The following is a 17,148-nucleotide window of genomic DNA, read 5'->3' on the forward strand; positions in this document are numbered from 1 at the left end:
GCTCCACCGTCCCAGAATGAATGGGTCCCAGCCACTCAGATACAGGAGGAATTCTTGGTGGAAGAATTTCACGCCCTCTATCCCCACAGACCCAAGCCCTGGCACATGGAAAGGGAGGGGGAGGAGGAGGAGGCAAGGGAGAGCAGCTCACCATGGCGCTGGGAAGCGGAGTTTGAGGATTCGGGAGACGAGGTATGGGTGTCACCGAGATCCACCCAGTCAGAGGCAGAAGCAGATTGGCAGCACATTTTTACCCCCACCAGCTCGGACGCCACGGACTTTTTGGGATTCCAGTCCTCCCAGGCGGAAGGGGGAGCCTCGCAGGACTGGGCGGAGGTGTTCACACCAACGGGCTCGGAAAGCACTGAGTTCTTAGGCTTCCAGTCGTCACCGACACCTGGGGGGGACCTGGGGAGGGGAGAAGGGGAGCTTGGAAGGGGGGTGGATGTGAGGGACAGGGGATATCGCGAAGTCCCTCCCCTCCTGAGTTCAAGCCCAGCCCCGAGCACAGGGGAAAGCAGAGGAAGCTCCGATTCCAGCGGGGAAGCAGGAAGTCGGGTCCGAGGCTCAGGCAAGGTAGCGGAGCCAGGGTCCCAGGTGGAACAGGAAGGGGCCAAGAAGGAGGGGAGACCCATCCCCCCAACTCCAGAATTACGCAGGAAGAGGAGGGGAAAGAGGATGGGGCTTCCAAAGCTTTTGTGTTGGGGAAAGACGCGCCAAAAGTCATTCGGAGGTTCTGAAAGCGACTGACAACATCACTCTGTGTAAATAGCAATGAATTCCTCACTGTAAATACGCAGCACCAATAAAAGAATAAAATGCAGAGCTGCGTAGCGTCGTTACTCTGAAGTAGCCTGATCCGGCCACTGTGACAGAAGCCTTATAAAATATAGATGATTTAGAGAAAGTGGATAGGTGAAAAGGTGTTCTTCCTCCTGATGCTAGAACCTGAGGCCATCCAATGAAGTTGAACAGTAGGAGATTCAGAACAGACACTTGATTACCAGTTGCTGGGGAGAAGCAGCAGGAGAGCACAGTTGTGCTCATGTCCTGCTTGTGAGCTTCCCATAGGCATTTATTTGGATACTATGGGAACAGAAGTCTGGGCTAGGTGGGATCCATCATTGCTCTTTTTATGTTACTATGACTCTACTCCTTGTTTCTGATAATACTGTAATACCATATGCATTACAGAGCCAAAATTAGACTCCGAAGGTCAGAGCCAGGGTTGGGTTGTTGTCCAAGCACCAGGGAATTGCTTCATCCCCCCACCCCCACCCCGGATGAAGGGCTGGGACTCTGCTAGTGCAGCATCTCATACAACTCAGTGATAAGAAAGGAGTATCAAGTAGTTCTTATATGGCCAATTATTGCGAAATGTCATAAAGCTAAATGCTCATAGTTAATGTCTTGCCAGAATGAAATTACCCCTTCTTTTCTGTGACTGAGTCCCCTAGCTCCCTTAATGTCTTTTTTGTCTGATGGGGAATTGATCTGTAATCTAATCATAATGTTCTTTTAAATGTTAGTCGGCAGGAAGAATTGAATATTTGACAGCATAAGCAGGAATTGAGCATTCCGCTATACAGGGACATTTGAGGACGAAGAAAAGGGCATTTAGCCACAGAGTCACAAGAAAATATAATGTTTATCAACAAAAGAATGCTGCTAGAAATGTCTGTGATTGAACTAACTGAAACAAGGCGGCTTCTGGCATACATTAAACTGAGGTTAACAATTTTTTTGCCACCTCAGTGCAGTGTATAATTTTGCTTGGGTTGCCAATGATTGCAGTGTCACCTGACAAGCTGTGTCAGAATGGCAAAACAGTTATTGAGGATATCTGCAAACATTTAAACAAGCTGAAGCACAGCATATTTTCTGATCTGTATTTGAAATGTGTTCTTATGTGCTCTTGGCAAGAGTGTCAAGATAAGCTCACTGAGATGCAGAGATGGACTCACCATGCCTTTGTGGAGCACAGAGAAAACAAATCAAGATAAAGCAGGATAAGAAGAGCCTCAGCTGGTGTGAAAAGTGTTACTTGGAAGCCTTATGGGCCAGCTAATCCAAGGTTAAGCTCTGTAAATTACAGTTTTTGTGTCAGAGAATACTTGTAGCTTGCTGCACAGTCATAGCAAGAGATTCTGGCACCGGTTAGTGTTGCTCTAAGTTGGTAGCTCTTTGATCCTTGCAGCACAAAGATTGCCAGAAAACAACACAAGGAGCCAGGTGGAATTTTCCTTCCCCTTTCTACACTTTGCAGCTGATTGGCTTCCGAAGATCCTGTTGAGTTTCTGAGAGGTTAACCCTGGAGACGCCTGTCACTATGCTTTATATAGCCTGAAAAACTGAAGCCCTGTGCAAGTTGGCAAGAGGGTGGGTGACTTGAAACAGCTGCTTTTGGATATGGAGGAGAGGCTGTAAAGAGGGCAGTGGGATGGCAGTAACCACAGAAAACGTAAGAGGGTGGGCAAAAAGAAGAGGGACTTGTCCTTTGTATTGGAGGGATATTGCTCTGGTCTAAAGTTCTGCTTTTACACAGCATTTCATGATCACAGCCCATTGCCAGTGGGAGCACCCACAGAGGGTCTTTTCATTAATGTTTGGACCCCAGTGTAGGCACCATAGTGATCACAGAAGATGTCATGAATGTGGCTGTCTTAGTGACTGATCATTATTCCACATGAAGACCATTGGATGATTTGGTGGAGAATTGGTGGTGACTCATGAGAAGAGAAGAATCCTTGGAAAACACCTTGATGTTGGGAAAGATGGAGGGCACTAGGAGAAGGGGACGACAGAGGACAAGATGGTTGGACAGTGTTCTCGAAGCTACCAACATGAGTTTGACCAAACTGCGGGAGGCAGTGGAAGACAGGAGTGCCTGGCGTGCTATGGTCCATGGGGTCACGAAGAGTCGGACACAACTAAACGACTAAACAACAACAACAATTCTTCCAGATTTCCTTGCATGGGATTCTGTTTACTGTTTTGGTTTACAATAACTCTGGGGTGAAACAACATTTGCAGCATTGTTTCCCAGTAGGAACTGCGAAACTTTCATTACACCTTGTGATCCCCAGTGAGAAAAATATGTTGCCTTTGTGTCACTTCTCTTAAGCAGGGGAGGCCTCATCTCTCTTTTCAAAGTTGAGCTTTCTCCCACCATTTGTTGAGATATTGGGACGGAATAGTCATGGCAGAAGCCTGGCCCTTCCACAGTTTATTCTGAACACTGAAAAGCCCCACTCACTGCAGGTCATTCAAAATGAAAGATTGGCGAGGTTTGTGTTTTTTTAATGTTATTAAAGATTTCTTAGTTTACCAAAATATGTGGATTGTCTCTTTTTCAAGTTGCGTTTTCTACAGATCACTTTCAATTGTTGTGAGACTTTACTGTTGCATACAGTGTTAGGTTAGGAAGAAAAGAGGGGAAGGGGGGAATGGTGAGTGGGGTGGGGTCGGGTGGCAATGCTACTCTTCTTCTACTTAGTGTATGTGTGGGGTTTTGTGTCAGCATCACTTTTATGGGACTATTCACTTGTTGCATTTCCTTGGTGTTGAGAGAGGTTGGGGGTGGCCTAGGGTGTGGTTGTTGTATTGGTTGGCTGTAGTGAGATTTGTTTTTTGTGTGAGAGTGGGTTATGTGTATGTATGTTTTTGGATCAGGTTAGCTAGATTGATTTGTATGCTGTCAGCAGATTCTTCTTGTTGTCTTGTTGGGCTGTGATGTGATAAAGGAGAACCATACTGGGGTGAAGGCATCTTCTATTTGTCCCCATGTCAGTTTCAGCTTATTGCTTAGTTTTTCTAATAAGGCTGTTTCCCATACTATTTGATACCATTGGTCCATGCTTACTCCTGACAGGTCTCTCCAGTGTCTGGCTATGATGCTTCTGCCTGCTGAGAGTAGGTGGGTTAAGAGCTCTTTATGATGTGAGTGGGCATTATTATCTTGGAAGATTAGGGCCAGTTCTGGGGTGACTTCTAATGCTTCCTTAATTATTTTGCATATTTCTTGTATTATTGATGTCCAAATCCAAGCTTTTGGACTGGCTTGATTGAAGGCTGCAGCCCATGCACTGGTAAACTAGAGATTTGATTACTGCAACACACTCTACATGGGGCTTCCCTTGGGTCTGATCCAGACGCTTCAGTCCATGCAAAATGCTGTGGCTAGACTGGTGATGGGAACAGAACACAAACACATGACACCAGTGTCAGGGATCTTTAGTTGAGATTCCTGCATAGCAGGGGTTAGATTAGGTGATCCCTTCCATCTCTACAATTCTATTATTCTGAAAGTGAAAGTTTTTAAAGAATGCACATGCACACACACACACACACACACAGTATACAGTCAAACCTCAGTTTTTGAACATCTCGGCTGTCAAACATTTCAGAAGCTGAATGCCGAAAACATGGAAGTGAATGCTTCCATTTTTTAACATGCCTCAGAAGTTGAACGGCTTCCGAAGCGTGTTTCTCCATTTTTTTTTCAATTGATTTTGTTGACCGGCAATTGCACCTCAGTTGTCGAACATTTCAGAAGTCGAACCGTCTTCCCGAACAGATTACGTTCGACAACCGAGGTTCCACTGTACACACAAAAATATAATCTGTCTCCATATTCCAGATAATCTTGGAGTAACTCACAATTTGAATTCATAAACTTGCAAGCAGGGAAGAAGCAACCAACTCAACTCCATTAACTGCAACAGTGCAAATTGGTGCCTGTGCTGCAGCAGCTATAAGCTTGACCTCTGTGGGTCAAGTGATAGGGGGAGCTCTAATGTTTCACAGTTGTTTAATAATTAAGCACACAATTACCATTGGGCTCAATCTCAAGCAACACTGGATTTAATTGAAAGAAAATGGGACTTAACAGCTTGAAGCAGTTCAATCTCTCCGATCAAAAGTGTGTGTGTTTTAAGATCTGGCTGAATTCTGAGTTAAATACTAGCTAGTTTAAATAGTTCTCTCTGATAGTGGTATGCACAGGGCCGGCCTTATGGCAAGGCTGGGTGGCACAGGGTGCCAGGGCGCCGGGGCGCCGCGCTGCGCCCGCCAGACAGCCACGATGGGAAACGGGGCGGGGGGGGGCACCGGAGGGATCTTTGCACCACGGCGCCAGGGCGCCAGATATGCTTAAGACGGCCCTGGATATGCATTCATGAAATCAGGCAATACAGTCAGATTAGTGGCACTGGGAATCTTGCCCAGGTAAGGTTCTGAAGCTCCTTTCTCCCATATTAAATGAGTGTTCAAAGAGAACCTGGCTGCGTATTGCCTGTACTGCCTACTTCTGTTCTGGTTTTAGGGTTCCTTGTAAAAGAACTTTGCTTAAGGGAATGACTTCACCTTTCTATCTTGTTTCTAAGTTGTTCAAGATGCCTAACAAATCCATAAAAAATACTTGCAAACAACAAAACGTAGAGGCACAGAATGGTTAAAGCACTTGTAACTTGTAAAGAAATCTGAAATGTCTTTAAGATTAAACATTCAACTATGGTAAATTATCAGTGCAGTGTGAAAAGTGCTCTCCCAGAAGCGAGAGGAAAGCAGTTTCAGAAAACTAGAGGTAAACAGATGTGCATTTGATCAGTCTAGTAGATCATCTATGAAACCCTCCAAGCTGCTTGCATTGTTAACATGCAGCAGTTTCTTCATGAAGGTTCCACTCTCATTACAGTGGAGATATGTAATGATGACAAATGTTTCAGCAGACTGGGGACACTGGCTGTTAGGTGTAATTTATGCAGTGGAACTTTTGAGAGTGTTACTCGAAATTCTATTTTTAATTTACACTTGCAGTGGGTTGAAGCACATTTTGTTTTAAGCATATGCCAGTTTTGTTGTCATTTCCCTTTGCAAAGGAGCAAATGCATCAGTGGAATGTATTGGCCTCACAGCTATTACAATACAATCAACGTAACTTTATGTTAAATGCTGCTATTCATGCAGCTCTAAATTATTCATCCCAGGATTTGGAGAAGATGAGTCGTGTTGATGTGTGTGGTGTTGGTTTTTTTAAAATTTATTTTAAAAACACCATTTCTCAGCATGGAATTGCTTTGCATCTTCAATCATTTAGCTTAAGGGAAGTGAGCTATTGCAAGCCAGTGGCATTACTGTGTGGGAGGTGAGTACAGTATCTTCTTAATTCTGTGTGAGATATTTCAGTCAAATTTCCAGCAATAGCTAAAGTTTACCCAGTAGTCAAAAATAAGGGGTGGTATCTTATTGGTGTCCTTCTACTGACAGAAGGTATCTGTTTGGCTTGTTAACAGGTATTGAATCAAGTTTTGATCACTCCTTGCAGCCCCAAAATCTGCTGTTGAAGTACTCTGACCCTCTGGAGCAAATTTGGGCAGATTAGCAGGCAGTGAAATCTTTGAAAATTGCCTCCCTCCTAGTCACTTTGCAAGATGCCTTGAGTCAGCAAAGGGACACCGATTGGATAATTCCCAATGATGGGTGTCTTGGGAAAGTAAAAATACTGCTCACACATGCTAAACCTCAGAATAAGAGTTAGGACTTGATTTTAGGGAATAATTGCCATGCTCATTATGCTGACTGGCATAGAAAGAATTGCAACTGAAAAAATTAATTATGATGACTAATTTTAATTTTAAGCTATCTTTTCAGCAACACTTTGGGGGCTGTCAGCCACTTCACTACAGGTGCTGCTGTGATGGGAACTCCAGGTATCTCATTCAGGACTTATCCACGCCTACTTTTTGCCCTGTGCTTTCTAGGCACAAGTTCATGCCTTCAAGCTCTGTGTCCAGACTTTTTTTTCATACCTCGGAGCTTTCCCCATGAAAACCTGTTCTTTAAAACTGAAGTGCAACAAATGGAAATTCGGGGTTTTCATGGATTGCAGTTTGCTCCAGTTCAGCGGTTTTCTCAGGGAAAGCTCCAGAACAAAAAGAGCACTTGGACACAGAGCTTGGAAGTGTAGACGGTGGAAAACGCAGAGGAAAGGTAAGTGTGGATAAGCCCTCCATTTATCAACACTGTCAGGGCAGGTAGTCACAGACCCTCAGAGAGAGACAAAAGCACTTTACAGCTGCTGTTGAAAGAAGCCAAGCATTTGTCACTTGCAGTTGCCACATAGCCTGATAATGAAAGGTCTCCTCACTTTATCATTGGGCAAAAATAGTAGCATGATATTTTCAGGGTCATTTTAATGGCAGCCACTTGAAACAGAAAGGAAAAGATTATTTTAAAAAAGGTAGTTGAAATCATCATTTGTTTTATTCCAAGCAATACCCTTTCAAGCTTTTAAGAGACACAGACATTTTCACACACACACACACACACACACACACACACACACACACACGTGCATATATTGACATTAGTCTGTTTAATTAAATAGGAATTACAAGAGATTTGCTCATTTTACTCCCTCATTTAATCTATTACAGAACAGAAGCAGTAACTTTCTGTGTAGTTTTCTGAAAAGTGAAGGTATCCCATCTTTGGGAATTTTAAAGAAGAAAAAAGCTGCTGTTGTTTTTATCGCAATGATAGGGCCTGGAATGTGTTCTTTAAAAACTTTTGCTATATCTTTGTGAATAAAGCCACCAATACAATGGAATTTTTTTATCATTCCTTTATTTGCTTCTTGATGCTTCTTCCTTTTGTGAAATATTAAACTTCTGCCATCCTGTTTCTATTTTCCCCTCTTCTGTGAATACTGAAAGTTTTCAAATGTACTTGAATAACAGCAAATAATATGGTGGTATGTTCATTACTGGTTTTTAACCAGAGAGTTATCTTGAATCGAGGAGGTTGCTGATGTGAAACAACCACAATAATGCTATCACCTTAATCCTGCTGGTGTCTAAGGTCTTTCTAATAGGATAATAAAACTGGAAAGGTGCTTTGGTTTCACTTTATACCTTCATTCTGGCACAATAAAATCCATGTTGCAACTCGGCACCAAATCACAGGGCAGATGCCCTTAATGTGAAATTCCAGTCATGGTAGTGGGTATACTAACAACTCCTACAGGAGAGGTTCCCATCTCCTTTGCTTCTTATTTACAGGGCTCTCCAGCATCTCAGCAGATCCTCAGTGCTGTACACAAATACCAAGAAGTCAGAGACCTTAGAGATGTACACTCTAGCCATCTTGGCAGCATTTTGATTGTCCTTATTCGATGACTAGTACTTCTAATCACAGATGTTGTAAGAACTCCACCGGTCCTATAGGAAGTGATAGTTAGGCCAACATACCTTGCCCTATGTCAGCACCATTATTTGCTGCACCTGCTTATTACAGTTGCCACACACAAACCTCAGCAGGGCTGAGAACTTCAAGGCAGCCACTGTAGCCATCTGAAGCTTTGAACTGTTCCAACCTTTCCTCAACAATGACCAGGTGGGTCACTGAAGTGTAATACAAGCTAATACCTGGGATTGGTGGCTTGTACATCAGAAGATAAAATCAGAATTCAACATGTCCGTAACAGATTGGAGAACTGGGCCAAAACTCACAAATGTAAGGTACTACACTTAGGCAGGAATAACCACAGTTGTGTGCATGGCAACTGTTTGCTGTTGGATTTTAAAGTAAAGTCCTTTTACTTCAGTGTGCAAAAATGGTGGTGGTGTATTTTGGAGGGTCCCTTAAAAACAAAACCAGTGTGTGGACCAATTTTGGATGCTTAGTAGCCAGCTTTCTGCACTTCAGTTACACCTCAGGGGAAGACATCATGAAGCATCTTCTCTCATGGGGCTTTTTCAGATCAAGAAGCTCAGGCAGACTCCAGAGTCCAGGAGACATTCTTAATGGAAAAGGGGAGCACACAGCCAGCTGCACCCACCATCATTTAAGAGAAATCTTAAAGTGGTCTGCGGATGTTCAAAATAACTGAACCTCTTTTGCAAGAGAAGAAAACTAACATGAAATTGAAGAATGTGTAGCACTAATACTATTTGTTTGTTATAAGAAGTTTAACCTTGGTCCCAGGGCCTGAAGGAACATTATGCTATACCATGTGCTTTGTCAGTGTCTGGCTAGGAGACTGCCTGGGCACCCTTGGTAAATTTCCTTGAGTTACTAATGGAAGAAAGAGAATAGAAATATAATAGGTAAATAATAATATTTCCATACCACATGAAGTAACTGAGCTATCATGAATCTCTTTTTATGTCCATCTCCCATTTTTAATAATTTTATTGCATTTTTCAAAAAAAGAAAACTTGGTTAAGTTTTTACAAAATATATCATAGACATGCACATGTAACAGTATAATAAAACACATGTTATTTCCTTATTTCAGCCCATGAATAATTGTTACTAGAGTACAAAAATACTTGGTTTAAAAGTTAATTTGTTACATATGATGAATCTGCTACCTGAATGGAGAAGCTAACTAGCATAGCTTCTGAATTGCTGAACTGGAAAAAACCGTTTAGAGGAGACAAAATGCCCTTAGCGCCATTGCAATGTCACAACCTGTGGCAGTTCTGTGGCACTTTGCCAGTGCTGCAAGCTGACGGAGGTCATTGCAGTGACACAACATCATGGACTGGCACTGCTGTGCTGGAAAGTATCCACCATCTCACTTGACATATATCACAAGGTAGCAGAATCATTACTCTGCTTTATGGTTACTGTCTAGGGTTTTTTTTTTAACAAAAAATTATCTCTCTACCTATTTGCCCTCAGTCTGCATTATGTCTTCTTTTCTTGAAGAAAAAAACCCTGCACATTGTAGGCTGTTTTGGTAATGATTGCTTTAAACAGCAATCCTATGCCCACTCACTCAAGAGTAAGCCATGCTACAGTCACACAGTTAAAGAACATTGGATGGTGGAAATGAATGTACAGTGCCTATCTAATAAATCAATGAAATTTTGTTGCTTTTTTCTGTAGAGCCAGAAATATTTTTCCTTTATAGTGGCCCTGGAATTTCCTGACTGAATGCCATCTATGAATAGTCAGACAAATTACTGTAAAAATTATTTACCTTTATGTCAAAGGCACATATTGCTTTAGTGCATGTTCAGTAAAACTTTTTGTCAGAATGGTAGCTCCTTTGCAGGTGAAAAGCAGCATTATAAGGGCAACATAGGACCTGTATTGACAATGAGAATAAATGAGAACAAAAACATCACTGGAAACTATTCTTGATCATTTCAGAGTCACATGTTTTGTACTTTAAAGTTTGCTTCCGTAGCACGTTGCTTATGCAAAATAGTGTTCCATAGGTGACTTATCAAATGATAATATAGTTTCGAAAAGTGGCTTGTCAGTTGGGATTTTACAATTTTATGTGTGCATCTCAAACAAAGGTAAATTTTAGGTAGTAAGCATGCTATTATAGTTCCCAGAACTAGAAGTTTCTATGTGATAGATGCTCCTGAATGAAAGCTCCCAGAGGAAATTATACTGGCTATAATACAGTTAAAATGTGTTAGATTTGCACACTATTATCTCTACATTTCCTCAGTATTCATCCTGCCTTCATCAAAATATTTATTTTTTTAAAAACAAAAACAAAGTGAAAATCATTTGAGTTTATGTCATTCTTGACAGTCTTGGGTCAAGCTGTATCTTGTTAAATGTGTGTTCATTTTACTGACAAGTGAGAGATGCCTAGAGAGACTGGGAGTTTCGTTCCAGTTCATCCCTTTGTTTACAGCTGATGGTGCTGCTAGCACTCTTGGCACACCTCTGGAAGAATGTCACAGAGTCTTTGTCACTTCTGGATATTGCTGCAAAAAGTTTTCCCATATTCCCTTTCTCCATACGTGCAGAAAGCTTTTACCTCCAAGATGCAAAGCCTTCATCTCCAGGAGTAGCTTGTTGGTTTGACTGGGTAACTGAGGCCACACGATGGCAGGGGCTTCCAAAAAGCTGAGAGGATGAAGTAATTTGCATGCCATTAGCTGACCAAGTAGTTTTCAGATTGGTAGAATGTTGTGAGCCATCTTCACTGTACTAGTCCATTAATCCAGGCAGACTAACACATCCACGGAGTACTTAAACTGAAAGTACTCAAACCGAAGCGTACTTATACTGAGGTATGACTGTAATTTCAATGGATCTACTCTCAGTTGGATTAAATTGGGATAGAGCCTCTAGCTTTTAATAGCTCTTTAGGTTATGTTGTTAAATATGCCTTGTTTCGTATTTTGTGAGTTCCTGACATCATTTAGCAATCTTGAGTTGTGGTGCTTTGGCTCCATAGAACACATGTAGGGCTGAAAAAGAACCTATTTTTGTATGCTGTCATAAAGAAGTACCTATGTCACAGACATGTTTATATGTGATATCCTTTTATTTCAGAGTCTTGTATACTATACCAAAAGTGTTTGAAGTATCCTTCTTATCAAGCTTGCCTTACTTACATTTTTTTCACTTTCTGCTGAGAGACAAAATCAATTGATTTAGTTTAGAGTTAGCTCTAGAAATTGTATGTAAAGCCCCATCCAAATAAAACTACTGTACGTTATCCTTATTTCTTGGAACTCATAAGAGCTTGGTTAATAATGATGATCTACTACTACCTGTGCAATGTTGCTATCCAAATGTATAACTTGATTAATTAAAGAATAGATGCATGTGAAACCTGATTATATAGATCATTCACTTTGTGTTTAAGGCTTCATCTGTAATTCTGGTCCACTTTTCTCTTGAATACAAACATATATTTTATTCTGTTAGTAAATGTTAGCAGTTCAAACTCTGAAATATTTTCAGGTTTACAAGAACACCAGCCCTAATGTGCAACAAAATTAAATGTATAGAGTATAAGTAAATCAAAGGAAAACAGTGGTTTACAGAATACCTAGGCATACATTGGGCACAGTTCACTTAATGAACCTGTCCTGCACAATGCACTTGCACAATGGGACTTCCCCCCCCCCCCACTACATGTAACCCCATAATTGGGGAAGACCCCCAGAACAGTGTGCAGGGGGAACTGGGCTCATTTCATTGGCAAGCTGATGTGCTTGCACAGATAGAGCGTTTGTACACAGTGTTGAATTCCACCCATTGTCACATTCAGAAATGCACTACATTTAGAAATATTGAATCCCTAAAAATCTGCACAAAACCAACTCTGTCAGCATCTTTTGGTAGGCTTTGAATCATTTCACAAAGTAAATCTATCACAATGCCAATGGGCGTGTAATGTGCCTGATTTTCATAGTTGAGTATGCTTATTTATTAATCAATTTCTGTATTCACTTTTATAGATTAAAAAAATCAACAGGAATTTTCCCGTAAACCAGCAGGTAAGAGAAGAAAAAATATATTTTGAAACCTTAATATCCAATTGTTCTATCTCTGGCCATATAACCCTTCAATCATTGTCTGAAGCCCTTCTTCATGTGTTCCCCTCCACTAGAGGTCTGGAGGGTGGCAACATGAGAATGGGCCTTTTCTACAGTGGCTCCCAGTTTGTGGAATGCTCTCCCCAGGGGACTCACCTGGTGCCATCATTATGTATCTTTAGGTACTAGGCTGACTCTTTCAATAGTGCATCCCATTTCACAAAATTAACAGCCAGAAGGACTATAGATAACACAACATTCAGAGATGCTTCTGAATTTCACTCTGGATTTTGGAGTCCTAAATTATTTGGTGGCATTTCCAAAGTTGAACACTGCAATAAAGGGAAACTTAATCGTGTGCATGGTAGTTTCAAGTTTTGTGTGTGGTGTGTTTTAGTTATGCAAACTGACAAAAAACCTCAAAAAAGAAAAGTTAATTTGATTGTAAATATGGCTGCATAAATACATAAATGCCTTAGTAAAACACTATACAAAAAGCATCTTGATGCACTCTTACATACAGTCGCTTCAAGATTGCTCTTTTGCAGTCATAGAAAATGTGTATGCTTTGGTAATGTAGGGAGAGGAAAAGACACAAATAAATTGAATGGAAAGAAAGCCACAGAAAATTGCACATGGCCTTCAAGTTCCTGGTTTCTTTTAAGAAATTTTCATTGTCAAATCAAAATCCTAATTAGACCAGAGTGAACCAGAGGAACAAAAAAGGTACTGTAGAATGCCTCTAATACATTTAATTTTTTTTATGTCATTCATAAAATTAAAGCAGATTGTTGTGATCTAGACATTGCATAGTACTGGATTCAGCATGTGAGGTTGTTTCTTCCATGAGCTGTTTGCATGGGTGAAAATAGATGCTGGTAGCTTCTCTTTTTGTATGGAAGAGTGTAGGGTCATGGATTTTAATTACTGTCTAAGTGTTGCATAACATTGCATATAATTTGGATTTATATCCAAAATAACAGCAAAAAAAATAATCATCAGAATCGGGTGGTATTGTAAAGGTGTTCGTATTTTTTAAAAAATTATGTGGATTGAAGGCAGGAAACTACAGGGCATCATGATGTCATGTTGTGATGTCATATGCTACAGAGGAGGAGTTAGATGTGTGGCTGTTGTTTTCAAGCAATGCTGTCATTTAAAATACTGTAAGGATCTAATGAAAGGTCTTTTGGTTCTTTTCTTTTTGTCTCTCTTTTTTTAAAAAGTCGAACCCTGAAACTCCTGATAACCCAATTTTGAAAGAATTGTTGTTTCAAGTTGTTGTCTCCATAAAAAGCTATTGTCTCACTTGTTCTGGATTTCTTTCAACTCAGCTTGTTTAGTCACATGTTTTATTTTATTAAGTTATATATGAGTCTTCTTCTAGCCCCTCAAATGCCTCCTCAGTTATTCTTATAAACACCTTGTGATTCATTCTATAGCATGAATTTTCAAGCTTGGTAATAGATCTCCAGACACTGTCCTGGGGCAAAAGGAGCTCACCATCTGAAAGCATTACAGCACTAGAGGGAAATGATAGTGGGGGAGGGAAATTTCCATTTCTTTCCATGAAAGGAGGCTCCAAGAGCACTGCAATTAGAAAATGTCAAGGTGACATATAAGGGTTTCTATATTTGGTCTGCCAAGTTAGGCCAGAGAAACGCAGGTGTGCTTCATTTCCTTGGAATTCATCACTGCTGAGCAGCTGTTTATCAGTGACAGAAAATGTCAGTACCTGGGAGAGATGGGAACAGTAATAAGTGGTGGTGAATTCAAAAAGTTAGTGTAAACATTTTCTTAAAAATAAACAGATGCACAATTTAATCTCCTCAAGGTTTCCAGATCCTTTTTGCGTTGACTGTCCCCTTCCTGTTTCTTGTTATTTTCTGAACCAGATACAAGCAACATGCAAGCTGGTCAGACATGCTGGATTTTTGCTTTTGCGTATAGAATCATAGAATCATAGAGTTGGAAGAGACCACAAGGGCCATCCAGTCCAACCCCCTGCCAAGCAGGAGACACCATCAAAGCATTCCTGACATATGGCTGCCACGCCTCCGCTTAAAGACCTCCAAAGAAGGAGACTCCACCACACTCCTTGGCAGCAAATTCCAATATTGAACAGCTCTTACTGTCAGGAAGTTCTTCCTAATGTTTAGGTGGAATCTTTTTTCTTGTAGTTTGAATCCATTGCTCCGTAACTGCTTCTCTGGAGCAGCAGAAAACAACCTTTCTCCCTCCTCTATATGGCATCCTTTAGGGCCGGCTCTAGGTAGAGTCCCGGTGGTGGGGGGTGCCAGGGTTCTGGGCCGGTAGGTGGGGCTCTGCGCGGCAAAGCCGCGCAGAAGCCATACTGTGCCCTGCGAGGGCGGGAGCACCGGAGCGATCTCCGCCCTGCAGCGCCAGGGTGCCCGACCTGCTCGAGACTGCCCTGGCATCCTTTAATATATTTGAACATGGCTATCATATCACCCCTTAACCTTCTCTTCTCCAGGCTAAACAGGCCCAGCTCCCTAAGCCGTTCCTCATAAGGCATCATTTCCAAGCCTTTGACCATTTTGGTTGCCCTCCTCTGGACACGTTGTCAGTATCCTTCTTGAACTGTGGTGCCCAGAACTGGACACAGTACTCCAGGTGAGGTCTGACCAGAGCAGAATACAGTGGTACTATCCCTGACCACTGCCCCTGTTAGCTAGGGATCATGGGAGTTGTAGTTCCAAAACATCTGGAGAGCCAAGGTTGCCTATGCCTGATCTAGAGGCAGTCATCTCCTTCAGCTACCAGATGTTGAGGCAGCCTTCTCCACTAGATGGGGAAATTATAACTGTGTTTATGAAATTTGGTTAATGTGCTTCACATGTGTTGTAATTTTTGCAACAGAACTTTAAGGCAGGTTAGTGTTATTATCTTATATTGCAGATGTAATGCTATAGCTGGGGAAAGGCCACCTGAAGGTCACCTATTTCTTGGTGAGCCCTCCACTGCATTTTGTAGAGACATATCAATCCTACATCTTTGTAGAGCAGAAATTCTAACATTATTCATAGACTTCAAAGGCTCTGCTTTCACTGTTATATAATAAAATAAAGTAAAATCCTTCAGTAGCACCTTAAAGACCAACTAAGTTTTTATTTTGGTATGAGCTTTCGTGTGCATGCACACTTCTTCAGATCATATCACATGGATATGATAGCCATGTTCAGGTATCTGAAGAAGTGTGCATGCACACGAAAGCTCATACCAAAATAAAAACTTTGGTCTTTAAGGTGCTACTGAAGAAATTTTTTAATTTTATTTGGTTTCGACTCAGACCAACACGGCTACCTACCTGTAACTGTTATATAATAGACTTTGAACAAGAGCATATGCTACTTTTGACAGTGCTCCCCTGCACAGATTTTTCCTTGTGAGAATTCTTGCACTCATCTTCAAATAAACCAGCATCCACGTATCCCATATATGAAAAATGAGGTTGCGGTTGTCTTAGAAGTCTTGTTTGACTGGTCATCTGTGCAGCTATAAGTCAATTCAGTGTATCCCACTGATCTTTCCTGGCATGCGGGCTCCCTCTTTTTTTTCCTCCTGGTAGTCGTTATATAAGGACAATGATGGAAAATATTTGTCCCAGCCCTTAGCACATTAGCACATGCCCAGGATGGTTCCAGATCTGAGCAGGAGCTGCCTCAAGTCCTGCTCTGCACTCGTTCCATACTATGGCCTGCATAAGTTTGGGCCCCACTGACTGCTCAAACAACACCAAAGAGCAGGGGTTAAAGGTGAGCAGTACATATTGGGGGGATGTCAAGTTAGGTGTCATTTATTAAAATGCAAGCATTGGGGTTACCATTCCTAATGAGGCCCTTGTCACTGCAGCAGATCACATTTATTGCCCCCCTTGTGTGTGTTTTGAGGATCCGTTTGTAAAGAGGAGTAAAGCTATCTGGGACAAGATGATAGGACAGTATTTATCTGACTGATAGACATCTGTGTTGAAGCTGACTACATACAAATGTTTTCACTGTGAAATAATAAGCTTCAAGTAGACATTATTTATATTATAACTCTTTGCAGAGTGTTAAAACTAAAAAGGAAATAAAATATTAATGTTAGGGTTTTAGGTATTTACTGGGACCAGTTACATATTGAAACAATTGTCTCTATATATACAGTATAGTCAAATACCTAAAGAAGAAGGAAAATGTATGGCCACATGTGTGGGTGTCTGTCTGTATGTACACTCACACACTGCTTTGAGATATTGGACTCTATATAGAGATAATTGTTCAGTTCTCCTTAGTTGTTTCTCAAAAACTTTTAACTCAGCATCTCTTGACAGACATCAATGGAATTTTTTTTATGTCTTAGAATATACTTGCCCCGTCACCATCTGTTGTCACCAAACAGATTTTTGATCAGGCTCATCATGACAAGGAAGGCACTAGGTTGAAACAACTATTGCTAAGTGTGTATAAAAACGCATAGGGGAGCTGGGTTCTTGCTGTTAAATTAAGCAGAAGTGCACACCAGGGTGTCAATTACGCTGCGATAATTCCCTCATATTGCCCTGTCAGCTGTCTGTGCAACTAAGCATTGATTATTTTCGCAACTAATGTTTGATTATTTTTGCACTGATTTGAGCTGAGAATGCCTTTGTTATTACATGTTTACTTGGTTTTATTTAAAGGAAGAGAATTCCCCAAAGAGAGTTGTAAAAGACAAAGAGGTAAAAGAGGTAAAAGAGATGTTACTGCTTTAGATTCTTCTGAGAAGCCTTATTTCTTCTGTCTGGGATTCTTTAGGCTTCTCATGTTTTGAGAATGTATGCCTTTCTTGGTGTCCTTCTGCA

At 41.2% G+C, this 17,148-nt stretch overlaps 1 protein-coding gene across 1 annotated transcript in view; it reads left to right on the forward strand.

Annotated features, from left to right (window-relative positions):
- Positions 1-17,148, forward strand: part of SNTG1 (syntrophin gamma 1) — a 237,163-nt gene that overhangs the window by 171,365 nt on the left and 48,650 nt on the right. Inside the window, exon 15 of the mRNA XM_060277843.2 lies at positions 12,225-12,263. Within this exon, the coding sequence (XP_060133826.1) occupies positions 12,225-12,263 (39 nt within the window). The remainder of the gene's footprint in view (positions 1-12,224; positions 12,264-17,148) is intronic.

This window comes from Zootoca vivipara, chromosome 8 (genome assembly GCF_965207765.1).
Source record: "Zootoca vivipara chromosome 8, rZooViv2.hap1.1, whole genome shotgun sequence".
NCBI lineage: Eukaryota > Metazoa > Chordata > Lepidosauria > Squamata > Lacertidae > Zootoca > Zootoca vivipara.